The sequence below is a fragment of the Mastigoproctus giganteus genome, chromosome 7 (assembly GCF_048544385.1).
Source record: "Mastigoproctus giganteus isolate SK-2022 chromosome 7, ASM4854438v1, whole genome shotgun sequence".
Classification (NCBI taxonomy): Eukaryota; Metazoa; Arthropoda; class Arachnida; order Uropygi; family Thelyphonidae; genus Mastigoproctus; species Mastigoproctus giganteus.
In genome coordinates, this window is record NC_143581.1 from 25,202,150 (window position 1) to 25,220,196 (window position 18,047).

The window sequence follows — 18,047 nt, forward strand, 5'->3', positions numbered from 1 at the left end:
TAAGATGCCATAGCACCAGGTGGTGTCAAAGGCTTTCTTTATGTCAAGGCACATCATGAAAAGATGTTCATTTCTGAGAGATGCATTCCTGGTGTTTGATTCTGCTTCAACCTGAGATCCAATGACGATCTATTTTTTTAGAAGCCAAATCGATTATTACTGATGAAATTTTGGAATTCAATATGCCAAATGGTATATTGTATAGTGGTAGTGTATCATTTTTTTATAGAGTTTTGCTTAGGCAGCTGGTAAGAGAAATTAGTCTACAGGAACTACTGAACCGTATGTTCAGAAAAAATAAGACTGATGAAGTTCAGCAGTGCGGACAATGATTTCTGGTTGAGATGTTGGAGCACTGTACAGTAAATTCCATCAAGGCCAGCAGCACTGTTCTTTGAGGTAGTTATGGATGCTGCAATACAGAGAGTTTAAGTGGTTGGTTATAAAGCAAAAGACAGGTAGCTTTGAAGTTCATTTGGATTTCTCATAATCTATAATTTTATGATAGATTATATGTAGCTGAGGCAGGCAGTTCAGAGAATGTGGCAACTAGGGTTTTGCAATCTCTGTAGGGATAGAGAGCCTCTTCCCATTCCAGTTGAGCAAATGAGCAGATAATGGAGAAAATTTAACTGTTTTATTTTTCTCTAGATAACTCTGACATCAATATTTTTATTAATTCAGGATGCATATTTAATAGAAGTCTCTTTTAGCTTGCCCCCCTCTCCCAATATACTCATTGCGTGCTTTTGCATTTAGTCATTTGTAGTTAATAAAATTAGTAGTAGGGTGTTTATGAAATAATTCCATGCTTTCTTTTTCCTCATTTCCCAAAGAGGTTGTGGTAACCAGCAAGTTAAGCATGAAACTGACTTATACTGATCCCATAAAGGCTTTTCCTAAATAACAGCTTACCACCGCAGAAAAAAAAATAATAATAATAAATAAATAAACGTGTTCCAAAGCCAAACCCAATCACAGAGATGAAAATGATTCTCATCTGTGCAAAGAACATTGTTTAGCCACTGGTTATCTGTATGCAGACACAAGTATGAGGAATTCCAATGTAAAGGTCAGCCACTAGTGTTCATCTTCAGAATATAATTCTTGTGCATGCAAGGATTATAGTCCATGCCTTTTCCACTACACAACATACTAATGATTTTTGAAAACTTGTTCAATAAGAAAACTTTCTCCATAATCTCTTTCTCATGCTAAATCCTCACCCAAGACCTCTTGAGCTATCTTATATTTTTTCATCTTGGCAGTCACCTCCATAAGTGCTATAAGATAAGCAGGACAGACCACATCAGTAACGCTCCCTGCCTATTCAAATTCCTGCATATGAGTGCTGCATGCTCATCTGAAGGTTTGATAAGTATGAATCTATAATATTTCTTTCAACTCTACTACTGCAGAATTACAAGAAATATCAGAGACTTCTATAGATTAATAAAGTTTTTATTAATCTATAGAAGATAAGACCAGGATCTGCACAAGCTGTTAATATTAATCTATTTGTTGTCATGTTCGAAGCACAAAAACTGCTTTGCTGATCTAATATTTTACTTCTGATATCTCTATCATTACTACTTAATTCCTGAGCACTACACTGGTATGGACTTTCAATAACCTATGTTACTGAAGTCAATAAATTCAATTAACAAGACACTGCTTACTAGTTTAAATTATATTCTCACTCTGATGACCATTCAGGACCTTCACCCACTTTTAAATTGAGAAAATAATTAAAATTGACAATAAAAGCTACTTTAATCCTTAACAACTAATATTTGATTTCAGGAACATAAATGTTAACATTACATCTGAGTGATTCCTGCCATATTTTTTTTAAAGAAAAAAAAAAGTGCATATATGAAGTGTAACAATAAAGTTCTCATGTTGTTTGTGGTCACGTTTGATAAGTCTGAAAATCGACAGAAGTAGTATGTTATAGTTCAAACTTTCTCCAACAGATAGTTGTGCAGAGATTGTACAGTAAACTAACATTTTGCAAGTAACAATCAGTTTCGTTAGTAGCATTAACATTCTGTATCACAATTTTGAAATGGAGCAACAAATGAATATCAAATTTTACTTTAAACTGGGAAAATCTGTAGTGATGAAATGTTAAGTCGTACCAGTGTGTTTCAATAGCATGAACAGTTCAAAAATAGCCATGAGGACATTTGCAGTGACTTAAGACGTGAGCAGCCGTCAACCTCTCGAAATGAGAACAGAGTTGCAGTTTGAGGAAACTGTGGCAAAAAACATAATTTAAACCTCAGAATGATGGCTGACGAGCTGGATCAATAAGGAGATGATTTTTAAAATTCTGTATAAAGATTTAGGAAAAAGGAAGATCTGCACAAAATTTGTGCTGCTGCACAGCCTCACAGATGAGCAGACGCAACGAAGAGTGTCATCGTGTGAAAACTTCATCCAGACAATCCTAATTTCCTTGACTGTATTGTTACTGGAGATGAGCATTGATTGTTTTAGTACAACCTGGGAATGAAGTGTCAGAGCATACAGCGGACTTAATAATCATCACCAAGGCCCAAAAAGTGTCATTTACAGAAATCCAGGATCAAGACGATGCTGATCATGTTTTTCAACAAACAGGGTGCAATCACAAGGAATTTGTAAGTGAAAGGGAGAGAGTTAATGCTGCATTCTACATATGTGTGCTTCAAAAGACTACTGAAGCACAGTTCCTGAGTGAGGCTGCAATTTCAAGAGAAAGGCAGCTGGTTTTTGTTGCATGACAGTGCCCTGCCCATTCCGCACTTGTTGTGAAGATGTTTCTGACAAAACGTGGCATTGTAGACAACCAACCATCTAGCTCCAATAGACTACTTCTTCTTTCCCAAGGTGAAAACTGCCCTCAGAGAAAAAAAGATTTCAGGATGTTCAGAACAAAGAAAAATGTAACCACTGAACTGAAAATCTTCTCTTTGGACGACTTCGCTGACTCTTTTCAGAAACTTCTAGAACAGTGTAATAAGTGCATTCAATCAGATGGTGATTACTTTGAATAAAATTAAAACCATATTTGAGCTCCTTTACTTTATGTTCTTTTTATTGCACCAGTCTGGGAACTTTATTGCCACACCTTGTATAATGATAAGTGCATTCAATCAGGTGGTGATTACTTTGAACAAAATTAAAACCATATTTGAGTTCCTTCACTTTGTGTTATTTTTATTGCACCAGTCTGGGAACTTCTTGCCACATTTTGTATAATGAAAAGCAAAATTAGTGAGTGTCATGTACAGTACTTATGAAGTCCTCATTAAAAAAAAAAAAAAAAAGTCCTCATTATTAACTGCCTTTAAGTCCTCTTCTTCTAATCTATAAGTTATTCTTGGGTTATTTATTTTAATTGTTTACCAGCTTCCCAAACTTCATATCATTTTCAAATTTTGAGTCAATCTTTTTATCTAAAATTTTAAGAAATTTACAAAAAAAAAATAAAATAGATCCCACTTGCAACTCTGGTCCACCCTGATTACTCTCTGATGAACAAGTATGCCACAGGAAGGGATATAATCATTGAAGGAGCAGAAATTGAAAAGGTGGATTCATATACCCAACAAAAGAATGGAAGAGAAGCTGAAAACTACACAGCGAAGAATGGAAAGAATTATATTAGGAATCAGACTGTTGGATAAGAAAAGAAACACGTGGATTAGGCAGCAAACACAAGTAAAGGACAGGCTAACAAAACTGAAGAACTGAAATGAACTTGGGCAGGACACATAGCTCGAAGACATGATGGCAGATGGACTAAGAAAATAACAAAATGGTACTCAAGAGGAGCTAAAAGAAAATCTGGAAGACAACAATGGAGATGGACAGATGAAATTCAAGAGTTCCTGGGTTAGCCATTGCACAAAACAGAAGGAACTGGAAAGTTGCTGGAGAGGCCTTCATCCTGCAGTGGATTGAAAATGGTTGATGATCTTTCAACCATCTCATGATCCACCCAAGGATCTTGCCCATAATTCGAACTTGCTTCAATTTGAACAATAGCCATTCGTGAGGTGTCTAATCAAATGCTTTTCCAAGTACTGTATATGATTTCAATAGCCATTGCTTGTATCAAATTTCTTGGTAACAACATCATAGTAATTTATCAGGTTAGACACATATATCATGATGTCATCTTATAGGATTCGTTTCTTGTGTAAAAATGATTCTGTAATGTATTCCCTGCTACCAAAGTTAAACTTTGTGGTCTATACTTACTTATTTCCTCTTTAATTCTACCCATGTGAATTACAAAGATGTTACTTTTCCAGTCCAGAGTATCACTGAAGTCTAATGATAGTCTCATAATTAATCCAAAAGGTTAGCGCACTGATATTCTGCTTCTATTAATATAACTGGGTACCTACTATTAACACCATATGCCACTGGCAGACTTAATCTCTTTTGGCTTCAGCAACTTACAATAATCTATATCACTTTTTTTTTTATAGGGTTTTAGTTCGCCACTACTTTTGTATGCAAAGATTGATGCAAACTGGGTTATCTATGATTCTACTTCTTTCATAAGGGGTTGAGCTGATCTACTCTTATCTTCCACCACATTCATCTAGGTGGAAGATGAATAGAAGACACATTCATCTTCCACCTATCTAACCCCTTCTATGGTTTACTCTTTAATGAGTACAAATTCACTTGTACTCGTTAAAGAATCAGTGTTTCCTAACAATTTATAATTCTTCTAGGCTTCCTTTTGTTCTGGCAAACTTGCCAATTCCGACATCCATTTTGGCATCTTCCTTTTGTGGTAACTCCCTAATGGTATAAGTATGTTTGTGGTCCAGATATTAGACAGATAATAGCCATTGGATGGAAGCTTGTGTAAAAGGTCTTGCCCAGACATAAGATCATTTAAGCTTGAGGGTAGCCTGTAGATTGATAATAACAGAATTCAGTGATCACACAAAATGCATGAAAAAAATTTAACTCTGATGACCAATCACTCCATCGTGTTCTGTACATAACAAAAACATTCTTGATTATGCAAACATACCACCTACCATGGTAATTGGGACTATCTTTATTCAAAAGCAAACCCCTAGAACTAAGAACCCCCGAGACCTTTATTAGAGGCCTCAAGGAGTTTTCAGTTCCACAACCATGACACCTCTACTTTGGGGTATAGTTCCCAACATGTGCTGGGAGGGCACTATGGCAACACTCTAAAAGCATCCTTTGATGACAACTACCAAAGATAACATTTAGTATGTATGGATAATGCCTGAGTAATACTCTTTTTAAGAGGCTGTTTGTGTATATTCCAAGTTTTCATATAACTGATATAAAGTGCTCATAGTTTCTTTATATGGTTAATAAGTCTTGATATGTGTATCAATTTATAATACTGTGGTGGGGACGTGCAAGACTAGGTCCCCATAATTAACCCATCCTGATGCCAGGTCTGGAGTCCATAATGACTCTCTTGTAGTCACAGAATGATTTCGTGGTACACACAAAAAAAATTATCTTGTTTATACTCCAGAATGACCTCCAAGTCAGTGGAGTTTACAATAAATCATAAATACGAACATTAATCGTATTTAGCAGTCACGGGCTTAAACCCCGGTCCACTCAAAGAGCACATGCTACTGCACTCTCGCTCCTAACCACTCACTTTAGGCTACGTCTGCCCAAAAGTTACATAAATCCAATTACAAAAAAAACAGTGGGCAATCTGTAAGTAGGAAGCTTGTTTAGAAGACCTTTATTCCAAACATGATCAAAAGCCTTAGAAATGTCAAGAGCAACTGTTTGAGTTTCACCAAACTTGGGTAATATAAGGCAATGTATCACAAGTGGATCAATACTCAGAATTCATATTGGTGATCATTAATCAGATGGAAGGTTTTGAGATAGTTTAAATCCCTTATATTCATACTGTGTGTATATTACAATATTCTGTGTAATTGTCTCCTATATTTGTAAATCCCTCCTGGCTAGATGGCTGTTTTAGAGGTACACCTTGAAAGTTTAAAAGCAAATTTCAACCAGAACTGCCACGAGTGGGTAGGCATCGCTTAAGGGTTGTAGTTCAGGAGGGCCTCAAAATTTTTTTTTTGACATTGCTTTCTGCTTGGTTAATGTTTATCAGTATTCAACAGATCCCAACACTACTGATTTTAACAATATGTTTAACAAAAAAAAGTGTGAAACTGCATTTGATGTTTGTACATCAAATGTACATGACTCGTTTGTCAAAGTTAAGCCAAATACCTTTGCCTAAAAGTGTCTGGCTAAACTTTGAAGGATTCCGCTTACTATTCTTCCCATCATCAACTATATTATTTTATTGTACTATATTACTATATTATTAATATTGTAATACAATAATATTACAATTTATTTTACTCACTTGCTGAATTTGAACATTGAAATAAACAAAAGGTTAACTTTAGAAGCAACAAATTGCCAAGTGTTTTTAATTCTTGTACTCAAACTGTAACAAACCAAATGTTTTGGTATACAATTTGTTTAACTCAATAACGAAATAAAAATTTGTAACTTATCTAACATTGCAAGCATCTTTACATTGCATTAGGTTTTTTCCTATCCAATTTAAAAAATATATATTCTGTAAGCAAGGGCTGACTGCTTTAAAAAAATTTTCAGGGATAATGATTGTCTTATCCAAACTCTGACTATACTAACATGTTAAATCACACTTGGCCAAAACTAAGACATAACAAGGCACATCCTTAACAAACACAGGATTATGGGTGTGCAACAAGCACAAAGTACCATCAAAGAGGTATTAATGAAGTATTAATGTGAAGTATTAATGTTATTACCTACAATTCTTTCAGTTGTGAATTTCTAAAACATGAACAGAGGCAGTTCTATCATACTGTATATGTAAATCTTTTTCTCTATCTTTAATTAACCCTGACTAGTACTTGTATAACAGAATGTCTCAATTATCAGGTCTAAAGAAAAGAATTTAAATTGGAACATGTTGCAAGATAGATGTGCAAAAATTTGATTTTCAGCAAAAGAGTAACTTCCACCTGGAGTTATGGAAGTGGGTAGTTGCAATAAATTTAAAAGGATTGATAGGCAAATGGAGTTGGTAATTTTTTTTTTTTTTTCAGTTGATACTGTATAAACTTGCTTCTCACATCATTTTGCAACTACCCATACTAATATTCTGATTGCCCAATATCATTATCATAAAATCATCTATTATATTAACTCTGACTTTGTTCTGGTTCTACTGATGAATTTCCGCCAACATTATTTCATTGATAATGGCACACGAGCCAAAGGAATTCCACACACTTGTTTGGCAGGTATCCAACAAATGTTAGTTTTAGTTCCTGGAAGAATTTTGCAGTAATTCTTCCAAGAAATAATTATGTTTCCTTGATTTTTTTTTTTTTTATGACCTCCAAGTTTATTAGTATATACCTTTGTTTTTAATTCTGTTTTTTAAAAAACAGAATTAAAAACTCTGCAAATAATTTTAAATTTAAGAAAGAATCAAATGCAAATATTGAAGATAAGCATTTATATTTTAACTACATGGTTCAAAAAATTAACCTTGAAAATACTTCATACCCAGGTATTTATTATAAATAGCAGAATTTTTCCCCATTTTTTTTAAACTACAGGAAAAGTCTTTTCACAGTGGCACTGATGTTATAAAGCACATACACATTTAGCAAGCAGTCAACATAAACTGACTGTATTCTAAATGCTTTCAACATGCATTAAAATTAAACCTTTGGTGTTTTCTCACCTCTCCTATGTATCAAACCTGTTCAGTCAGTTCCCTGTGGGAATATTTCTGCAGATGATCCAGAATTCCCCCTATGATGCAAACAGGCTGAATCAAAAATGATGAATAGACAAGATGACAAATACAGAGCCGGCTCTATAATTTGTGTGGCCAAGTGCATAATAACTATGCAGAGTTAAGATGTGATGTGAATGACATCATGTAGGATTAGGAACAATGAATAACGGAGGCACTTTCAGCTAAGTGCAGAATATTTATTATAGCACTAGAAAACTAATCAATATAGCAAAACCTATATCCACATGCAGGTGCCTATGCTGGCAAATAAACTGAAAGGTATCAATAATTACCTGAATCTGACATCTTGTGGATTCCATGACCGTTCCAATTCTTCAGAGTTGAATACAGATGCACATATTTAAGTGCTAATTAATATGCACATGTATTTAAAAACTGTATGTGTATATATAAATATAAAAAATTATAAATATATATATATTACCTTCTATCCCTCCCTTCTGTCAATCTCTAGCTCCCCCATTTTTTTTTTTTTCACTTTAAATTTTTTGGAGTGACCGGATGGGTGAAATGGGAAGGGTTTTTTTGTTGTTTTTTTGGCTGATGCTGTATAAGCTTGCTTTCTTGCATCATATGCCTCAACTAATGTTAATGCCAAATACCACTAATTCCACTACTGTTCCACTCCTTCAGTTCTGAAGAAGTGGAACAGTAGTGGAATTCACAAAACATCAGATTCAGATAATTATTGATGCCTTTCAGTTTATCAGCACAAATAACTGATGTGATTTTGCTGTATCAATGTGTTTCTACTACTGTAACAAACAACCCAAAGGCTATCTCTCTCGTGTTTTATATTTGAACCTAAAAAATTAAACGAACTATGTGCTTTCATTACAAGCATGAACCCAAAGTGCATAGTCAGGTGTAGTGCACGTCTCACATTTACATTGTCAGGGGCCTAAAATGAATAATTTATAGCCATTTTTAACTACCAGGAAAATTAGGTAGTTACTTATAACAGCATAATGTGTAAGAAGTTAAAAAAAATTGAATAAACTATTACTACTATAGCAATGAAGATGATGGTATGGAGTTCTGCCATTACATGAGGTTAGTATATACCTTTGTGAGTAGTTTGGCATCAACTTCTGTTCATCTGTCATGAGGAGAAACTTTATAGGTGGTTGAAGGTCATTTCATTAACTGCCCTCTTCACTCCCACCCCATATATATTTTGGCCACAAAATTTGTGGTACTGACTGCTTACATAAGCAGTATGTTTCTTATATCAACAGCTTATTGATAAGCAGTGTTCTCCCCAGAAAATTTTTCCAGCCAGGTGGCATTATGAAGTAGCCGGGTGGGGAAGTGTAATACTTCGCAATATTATAAAATTTTCTGTTATTTATAAATGTGACTTAAGCGATCCAGAGCAAAAAGTTAATTGCATAATTTAACATTATATGCTCCTGTCGCATTAACCTCGATCTCATAGTATGTTCAAATAAATATTGATCAAGATCAGTGAGCAGTACCACGAGAATCACTTAAATTTTAGCAGGGTGGTACACCCATTCAATAGGTCATGGGGAAAACACTGATAATAAGTGGTGTAATGTAATTAAACTATAATGACCAATATATAATAACTTTTATTTTTAGAGAATGGGAGTGAAATGTAAACAATATTCTTGTTCACATCAATCAGACAGGAAATGACTTTAAAAATTTTAAAGTAGCAAAATAAGTCTACCTATATAGAAACAGAAGAGTAAGAAAATGAAAATGCCAAAACCAATGAAACACTATATCTCTTTGCAAGTTTAGGGTTTCCAAAAATGAATGAAAAAAATTTTTTCAGAAGTGAACGGAGTTTTCACTTCTTAAATCTAATTACAGTACAATTAACAAATTCAAATTTGAACATCAGAATAAGAAATTCAAATTAATTTGAATAATTATAATTAAGAAATTCTTTTAAATCTAATTAGAAGAAAAGAATTTTTATTCATTCTATATAGGTGGACTTTACTTCACTATTTTAAAATTAAGTCATTTCCTAATTGGTCAATATCAACAAGAATTTTGTAGAAGTGGAACTGCAGTGTGAATACATCATGAGAAATAGCTAGCGAATGACCTTGACTTGCCTACATAGAATTCCCTCTACTACAACTTGCTTCAGTGTTAATTTACACACAGAGACCTCAGAGTGAGGCAATGACAAGTACTCTATAGATTTCCGTGTTTTACTAGATGACATATTTGGAAAAAAATATTTGCACCAAATTCTTGTTACTAACTTTGAAAAATAACTTCTGAAGCACATAAAATGCTAAGATAGCATTTGGAGAAAGCAAACAATGGACAGAATGTAAATTTTGGTGTGGTTGCAAATTTCAAAAATGAGCTGGCTCTAATTGAGGATGAAAAAATGTTTAAGGGGTTAGCAAGTTAACACACTAAAATTGGCATTTCACCACTTAACCAATTAATGGGACTTTCCTTATGAAACCTGCCAATGCATTTTGACATTTTCCTTTTTTTTTCTTTTTCGTTTATGAGAAAAACAGCCCCTAACCAAAAACTGGAAATCTGCTATACATATTATAGATATGGTACAAAAAAAAAAAAAAAAAAAAAAAGGAAAACATGCCGTTTGTCCCAGTTAGGGGTCAGCAACATGGATGGAACACTTGTCATTCCTACATGTTGATATGCTCAGCCAAATTTTTACAAGCCGGCTGGCCAGACCTGATGCTCTTGGTTTTATTTTGGTGTTTCCTTCACCTGTTGTTGTTTGTTATTTTGGTTTTTAGGAGCATTAGCAACTAAGGCCATATTGCTCTGGGGATATGCAGTGGTCATTCCCTGACCTTTCCGCATCCTCCGTATTTGGTGGCCACGCGCTCGAACCCCGGTCTAATCAAGAAGCATGTGCTACGCACTGCTGCTCCTGCTCACCTGGCTACGGAGGCTTCCTTCATCCGTCAATACAAACATTTATTGTATTTAGTAGTCACAGGCTTGAACCCTGATCCACTCAATGAGCATGTGCCACTGCACTCTCCCTCCTGACTACTTGGCTATATCATAGCCTATATTATAGACATGGTACAATATACAATTACTGACAATATCTTATACAGTATACATAAATACATTGTACATTATCATGAATTCAATCAGTACAATATAACAAACTAACCATACTTTGCAATGTTCATCCAAAAACTCAGCTACGGCACAATGAGCTGGACAAGCAGTATAAATAGATACTGAGGTTACTCCAACAGTTGCACAGCAGAAAGAACTACACAGCAAGGCAACACATTCTCTGATTCCACTGTAGCACAAGATGCTATATGATTACTGACGAACTAATTATACTTGGCAACATTCACTTCCGAAATTAACTACAGCACAATGAGCTGGAAAAGGAGGATAAATAAAATACTAAAGTCATTCCAATAGGTGAGCAGCACAAGGAATGGCACAGCAACATAAACTATATGTCTGTAATCAAGTTGAGTCCATATAGCAAAGTTACAGCACCATTAACTGTAAATTATTTCAAAATGAATTCAAAGCAGCACAATAAGCTGCATAAATACAATTGAGGAGTTTAGTCTATTAGCATTGAAGCATAATAACACCACACAACTGCACAGAATCAACATGCACAAAGTCAACATTAAAGTAGGGATTCAAACACATTCAATTAGAAGCAGCCATTCAATATAACCAATCATTACTAGCAGTTACAACAGAAACTGCTGAATTGAATGTCCACAGATGAACAATGCATCCCAGAGACTGATCACAGAATGAATTTTGACAGTAAAACTGGGGGGAAAAAAAATTGAAGAAAAACAGCATGGCCTTGATATTAATAACTCTTCATATCTAGCTCTTCCAGATTTTTTTCTATTTATGAGACTTACATTTAAACTCAAAAGCAGAAGATTTAATAACATTTTGGAGACCCTACAAAAATTAAGAGTCAGTGGAAAAAATAAAGAAACAGAGGTTCTGAAAGTTCTTCCAGAAATGGTTGAGTTGCTGAAAAATGTGTATCACATCTCAAGAGAACTACTTTGAAGGGGACACCATGAAATAAGTGGAAGTTTTATTATTATTACAATCAGGAAACTTTTGGATAGTATTTCATTCGTGTATATAAATAAATAAGAAAGCTTCAATATCACAGGCGCCTCCGTAGCCAGGAGCAGCAGTGTGTAGCACACACTTCTTGATTAGACCGGGGTTCGAGCCTGTGACCACCAAATACAGAGGATGCGGAAAGGTCAGGGAATGACCACTGCATATCCCCAGAGCAATATGGCCTTAGTTGCTAATGCTCCAAATAATAAACAAACAACCTTCAATATGACACATTTGTTCCTTGGTGATAAAAGAAAGACTGATTAGACTAGCCACCTTATCAACAAAACATGAAAGTGAAAAAAATACAGAGTGTGAGAAGAACATTTTACATTTGCTAAACTGAAAACAAGATTTCTAATATGCATTCCTTGTACATATATTGTAAAAAATTTGAAATATCAAAGAATGTATATAACATATTTTCCTTTTTCATATATAATAAATCCAATTAGAAGTGAAGAATTTTTATTTATTTATTTATTATCAGAAACTATTAGACACTAGCCATTATAGTTCTTCTGATAATTGACAAACTGCCTATCCCAAAATCAAGAAAAATCTATTATTGAGAAACTTAATAATCCTTGACGTTCTTGGAATAAAAAGAAGAACTTGTCTCAAGGCAAATGTGCATTCTTCCAGGAAATGCTATAATAATCCCTCCTTATATATCAACAAAGTAGAGGGGAGGTACTGGCATGATTTTAGTTCAGGCAGATGTGACATCATGATCATGATTATATTGGAGGAAACAAAAATTTACAACTCTAATAAAAGACCTGACCAAGCAAGCAGAAAACAAATTAAAACCAAACTTAAGCAGCTTTTGCAGGACAACAGGATTAGTATTAGCATGTCTAATTCTTCCTTGAATTTATTCAAACTACCCACTTCCACAACAACAGATGGAAGTTTGTTTCAACAGTCAACCACCTGCACATCCATCCTCCCTCAATTTGAATTTATACCCCCTCATGTGTATAGTCTGGGCAAGAGGAAGAATGCTATCAGCATTCTTCCTCTGACTGATGACAACCTTTTCTGTTTCCTTGATCATCTTTGGTAATATAAAGCACACAAAGACCTCTCATTTGGCCTATAATCACTGGAAATTTCATCTAGCAACCTGTCTAGTATCTATTCTAGCCCAAATTCACCCCCCCCCCAACTGACCTAATACTCTTAAAAATTCTAGAGACCTGCTGGACAGGCTCAGAAACACCACTGAACCAGGAAACATGATGAAAAGTTAACAGAGGTCTGAATTTCCCAGCATCACCCCCTCTGAAGCTAAATCCAGTTTCCTAACAAAGTGTGACTGACACACACGACAACACCTCTACCCCACCATCTGCAAACAAGACTTCATTGATACTACTTCAATAATAAATCTTTCCTTCCAAAGAAGAGACTCTAAACATGGGAAGCCCACTCTCCAAACCCCTCTTGCAGAGGTCCCAGTAGAGATTACCACCTAAACAATATCAATTAACCTAACATAACCTTTTCCACTGAAATCCAACCACTCCCCATTTTGGACATTTCCGTCATGCTCAGAAACAAAGCTACAGGAGGGTACAGAAGCCTACAGATACCCATTCAGTGTTACATTTTGGTTCTAACCACCCACTCAGTGTCAAAGCAGGAATAGTGAAGGATCGAGTGCTGAAGACTCTGCACTTCTGCAGCCCCTCAGAGATAGACTCCTAGATCCTCACCACAAAAGAAATCCTGGTTAATCACAACTGCCCTCCTAATTTCTTCAACAGAGTAATTTCTCAGTGTGTTTCCAAATTCCATAACTCCTCCAAGATCCTGGCCAAGGAGGAGTGAGGCAGAATTTGGAAAAGCACTGAGCAATTAGTCCCAACCTATACCCCATCTCACTTTCCCCTACCACCCTGGGATGTTGGAAAAAAAAAAATCAAGACAGCCAAAAACCACAACAAAGGTTTACTTTATAAGGAACAGAGTACTCTGTGGCAAATTACCAGGATGATATATTGCTATCAGCCACTCACTTGGATAGATGTGGGTTCGATTTCCATCAACAAATGGAGGAATTTCTAGTCCTATTCAGTTGAGACGTAGTCAGCCAATGTTGAGCAGAGGGAGCAGAATTTTCCCCTGCAAATTGGTTGTTATAGGTTTTAGGCATATTAGCAACTTAGACTATATTGTGCAATATATATTGTCAAATTGTGTGTGTTCTGTGGTCAATTTGCAATTTGCTAGGCAAAAACCCAAGTTTATGGGAGAAAAAACCATGCTACCCTCACCTGGCTAACACAGCCATATTTTGAAAGAGGCCCATAAAAATTCCTCACTTCATTGATGGGATTCAAACTCAGGTCCTTTCCACTCAGTGTGGGGAGGGCAGTGATTATACCAATTGTACTAACCATAAGGACTCTCTGCAAGTTATTCCATATTTTTTGGCCCACAAAACATGCAAACTGAAGGGACACTTCTACAGACAAAATACAAATACAGGCACAAGAAAAAGCACCAATACTTTTAAAATAATAATCTGAATTTATTTATTTTTTTTTTCTTTCACTTATAGAGAAAATTACTTTTTTTTTTTTTTTTTGCTTCGGTCTACTGTCCATTTTTCTTATAAAGATCAACTCACTCTGAATGGTCCACATCATAAAATAATCACAACAAACCTCAGGGGCTCACATCTGGTGAGTATGAGCTTGGCACACCCAGGGTCCTGAACTGGACATCATCATTCTTCTCTTTCTTGGTGATTCCCTTCTATTTCTGACTCTCTCTCTCTCAAGGGGTAACAGAAATTTTTTTTTTTTTTTGGTTGGTTGGTGCACCATATGGCTAATTATAATAATAATAATATCAAAGACAGTGGATTTCAACAAGACACAAGGAACAATAATATTGTCTCAAATGTTTCTGAACCATGTAATACTATCAATGCCAGATTTTGGTAGTTCGAGATTCTAGTATACATTTTTAGGATCTCTCAAAACGGGATCACAGAGGGCTCCTGGAAAGCCAAGTAACTGCATTGGTCTGGGATCCTCAATCAACTGCGCCGCAATAAATCCAACCTTACAAGTTATGGCTTGACTACCACAGTCTACAAATTTGTTAGTGGTGCCAAGTTTTCTACTTGGAGTTAACTCAAAAAAAAAAAATTCAGATGCCTTTTTGATGACAATATTAACACAAGCATCAATGAGAACTTGTTGAACACTACTGACAGAGGAAAAAAAAAAAAAAAGAAAAGAACTGGAAATCACAGGCTGGTGAATGGACTAGTTTACAATGTAAAAGGACTTGCATCTGGTGAGTATGGGCTTGGCACACCCAGGGTCCTGAGCTGGATATCATCAACACTTGTTCTCACTCACTCACAGGGTAACTCAGAATTTTTTTTTTTTTTGTCTAGTGCAACAAAAGCCTCAGGCTTCCTTGAACCATATAGCTAATAATAATTATAAGTGCAAAATCCAATGAATGACATAACCATCCTTGAAACAGAACTGTTACTTCGTGTGCAATGAAAAAATAGCAGTCATTTAAGTACCATCTTCAAGAAACAGCACTCGACTTCAGAGACAATTCAAATCCTGATGTTGTGGTTGAATTTTATGGTAATTTGGTTAAAGTTTATTCTGTATTCAATACCGATTTGCACACTGTGCGGCCGACCAAGAATAACAAGTGACACAGTGTGGCGAACACGATACACTGTCACGAAGGGCAGCTGTGGATATATCTGTTGAAGATATATTTTTCCTGCTTTTGTATTTTATGCAAATAATATCACCGCGCACTTGGAACGGCTGTATAAATTGATTTTATTCCTATTTCGTTCTGCGCATTTCATGCTTTTATTTTCCATCTTACAAGTCATCCATGATCAAAAATCTGCAAAATAAATAGCCACCTAATTTTTTTTAAAGCTGATATAAAATACTGCGCATTATTTGATGTTTCTTATTATTCGCAAATTATCAAGATACTTTCAATAAAAATCTAAACAAAAAATAAGTTAGACAGTCTCGCAGAAAGCCTTTTAAAAACTACCTGTCACTTATGTGTATGCTAATACGCATCTACATGCAAAATAATAATAGTAAAATTAAATGTGAAGATCCCCATCATTTTAATTTAACGCGAGGAGCAAAAAAAACAAGTCTTTAACACATGCCTTATCTCTGGATGGAAAAACAAACATATTTGTATGAAAGAACACCACCACGACAACTAATCAACATACACGAAGTAACCTACTATTCAAGGACAATTTCCGCAAGCACTACCATCACTCCATACTCTGTGTATCACTCAAAACAACACGCAAGTGTTCCAACTGACACCTCGTGTTAGTTATTGTTTGCTTCTTTATTTTTATGTAATATCGTGTATAACTGTACAAATAAATAAATGTGCCATAAGTACATATGAAGAATGTTCAATAAAGATCTGATTTGCCATGGAGAATTTATAGACAAAATGAGAAGACCACGCGAATTAGCACTCTGAACTGACAACACAGCTCTAGTCCTGAAACACTTAAGCAGAACCACAGAGTGTGCGCGGATCATATTGTCACATTGAGATTCCATCCTATATCCAGGTGGCACTTCTCGAATTGTATGCTTGCCAAATTCGCATTTTGGAACGATATTATTATTATTATTAGCCATATGGTGCAAGGAAGCACCATATGGCAAGGAAACTGCACCAGCCAAAAAAAAAAAAAAAAAATTTAGTTACCCTGAGAGAGAAGGAGGGGGGGAATCACCAAGAAAGAGAAGAATGATAATATCCAGCTCCATCCCTGGGTGTGCCGAGCCCATACTCACCAGATGTGAGTCCCTATATCGCACACTTTAATTAAATGGATATTACCTATTAGCCATCAACAGAATAATAATGAAAATATGATAAAGTGTCATTTGGTTATAAGTGCCAAAAACGGAACTTATAACCAAAAAAGCAAATAAAATCATTATATTAGGGTTATCTGTAATTTAATACATAAACCCGTATTTGTGTCTGTATATTGTGTGTGTTCTATGGTCGATTTGCCTGTTTTGCTGGACGAAAAAACCCGTTTCTGGGAGAGAAAAAAAAAAACTACGCCTGAGATCGACTAACTCAGCCACGGAGTGAAAAAAGCCCACTAAAGTTCCTCGCATCATCGACGGGATTCAAACGCGGACAAATTTCACCCGCTGTGAGGAGGACTGTGACGATATCACTGTGCTACTACACGCGCACACTGCTTATAAGCCAATGCTTATACCCTCGTCAGAAGCACACAGTATAATCAACGCCCTCCCCAAACTGGATGGAAAAGTCCTGAGTTCGAATTTCGCCATTAACACGAGGAATTTTTATGAGCCTTTTTTCACAACATGGCTGAGTTAGTCGGTCTAAGTTACGGGACCATGGTTTTTCCTCCTGGAAATTCGGATTTTCTGTCCAGCAAAAATCAAATCTACCACAGAACACACATAATGTATAGACATAATATATACGCCTGAATATAATCTAAGTCGCTGATGTGCCTAAAACTCTACAACAACAATAACCCATGTTTAGTATATCATTATTATTAGTCATATGGTGCAAGGAAGACTGAGGCTTATGCTGCACCAGCAAAAAAAATTCCTGAGTTACCCTGAGAGAGAGAGAGAGAGAGAGAGAGAGGAATCATCAAGAAAGGGAAGAATGACGATATCCAGCTCAGGCCCCTGGGTGTGCCAAGCTCATACTCACCAGATGTGATCCCCTGGGGTCAATACATAAATTGGCGTGCCTTCTCTGGATGTTTAGAGCCTTCCGGGCAGCATAGCTGGTAGAATCCTCCCAAAACCAGGTGAAAAAGAACCAAGTTCGAGTCCCGTCGATGACTTGAGGAATTTTTATGGGTGTTTTTCACAACGTGGCTAAGTTAGTTGGTCTCAGGGGAGGGTAACATGATTTTTTTTCTCCCAGCAAGCAGAAAATGGACCACAACACACAAGCAATTTACAGACAATATATACGGAGCAACATGGCCTTAGTCGCTGATGCTCCTAAAACCCTACAACTA

The 18,047-nt window shown here is 35.8% G+C and overlaps 1 protein-coding gene across 3 annotated transcripts in view; it reads right to left on the reverse strand.

Moving 5' to 3' along the window:
* The window catches only part of Daao1 (D-amino acid oxidase 1), a 126,997-nt gene extending 110,653 nt beyond the window's left edge, over positions 1-16,344 (reverse strand). Inside the window, exon 1 of one of the 3 annotated variants that reach the window (XM_090378736.1) lies at positions 8,930-9,046. In XM_090378736.1, coding sequence (XP_090234862.1) covers positions 8,930-8,970 — 41 coding nt within the window. In that variant the 5' untranslated portion in view covers positions 8,971-9,046. Of the gene's footprint in view, positions 1-8,929; positions 9,047-16,223 lie in introns of those variants that run through there. The other 2 variants (XM_090378738.1, XM_090378737.1) reach the window with 2 other exon arrangements.
* Between the last annotated feature and the right edge of the window lie 1,703 nt (positions 16,345-18,047).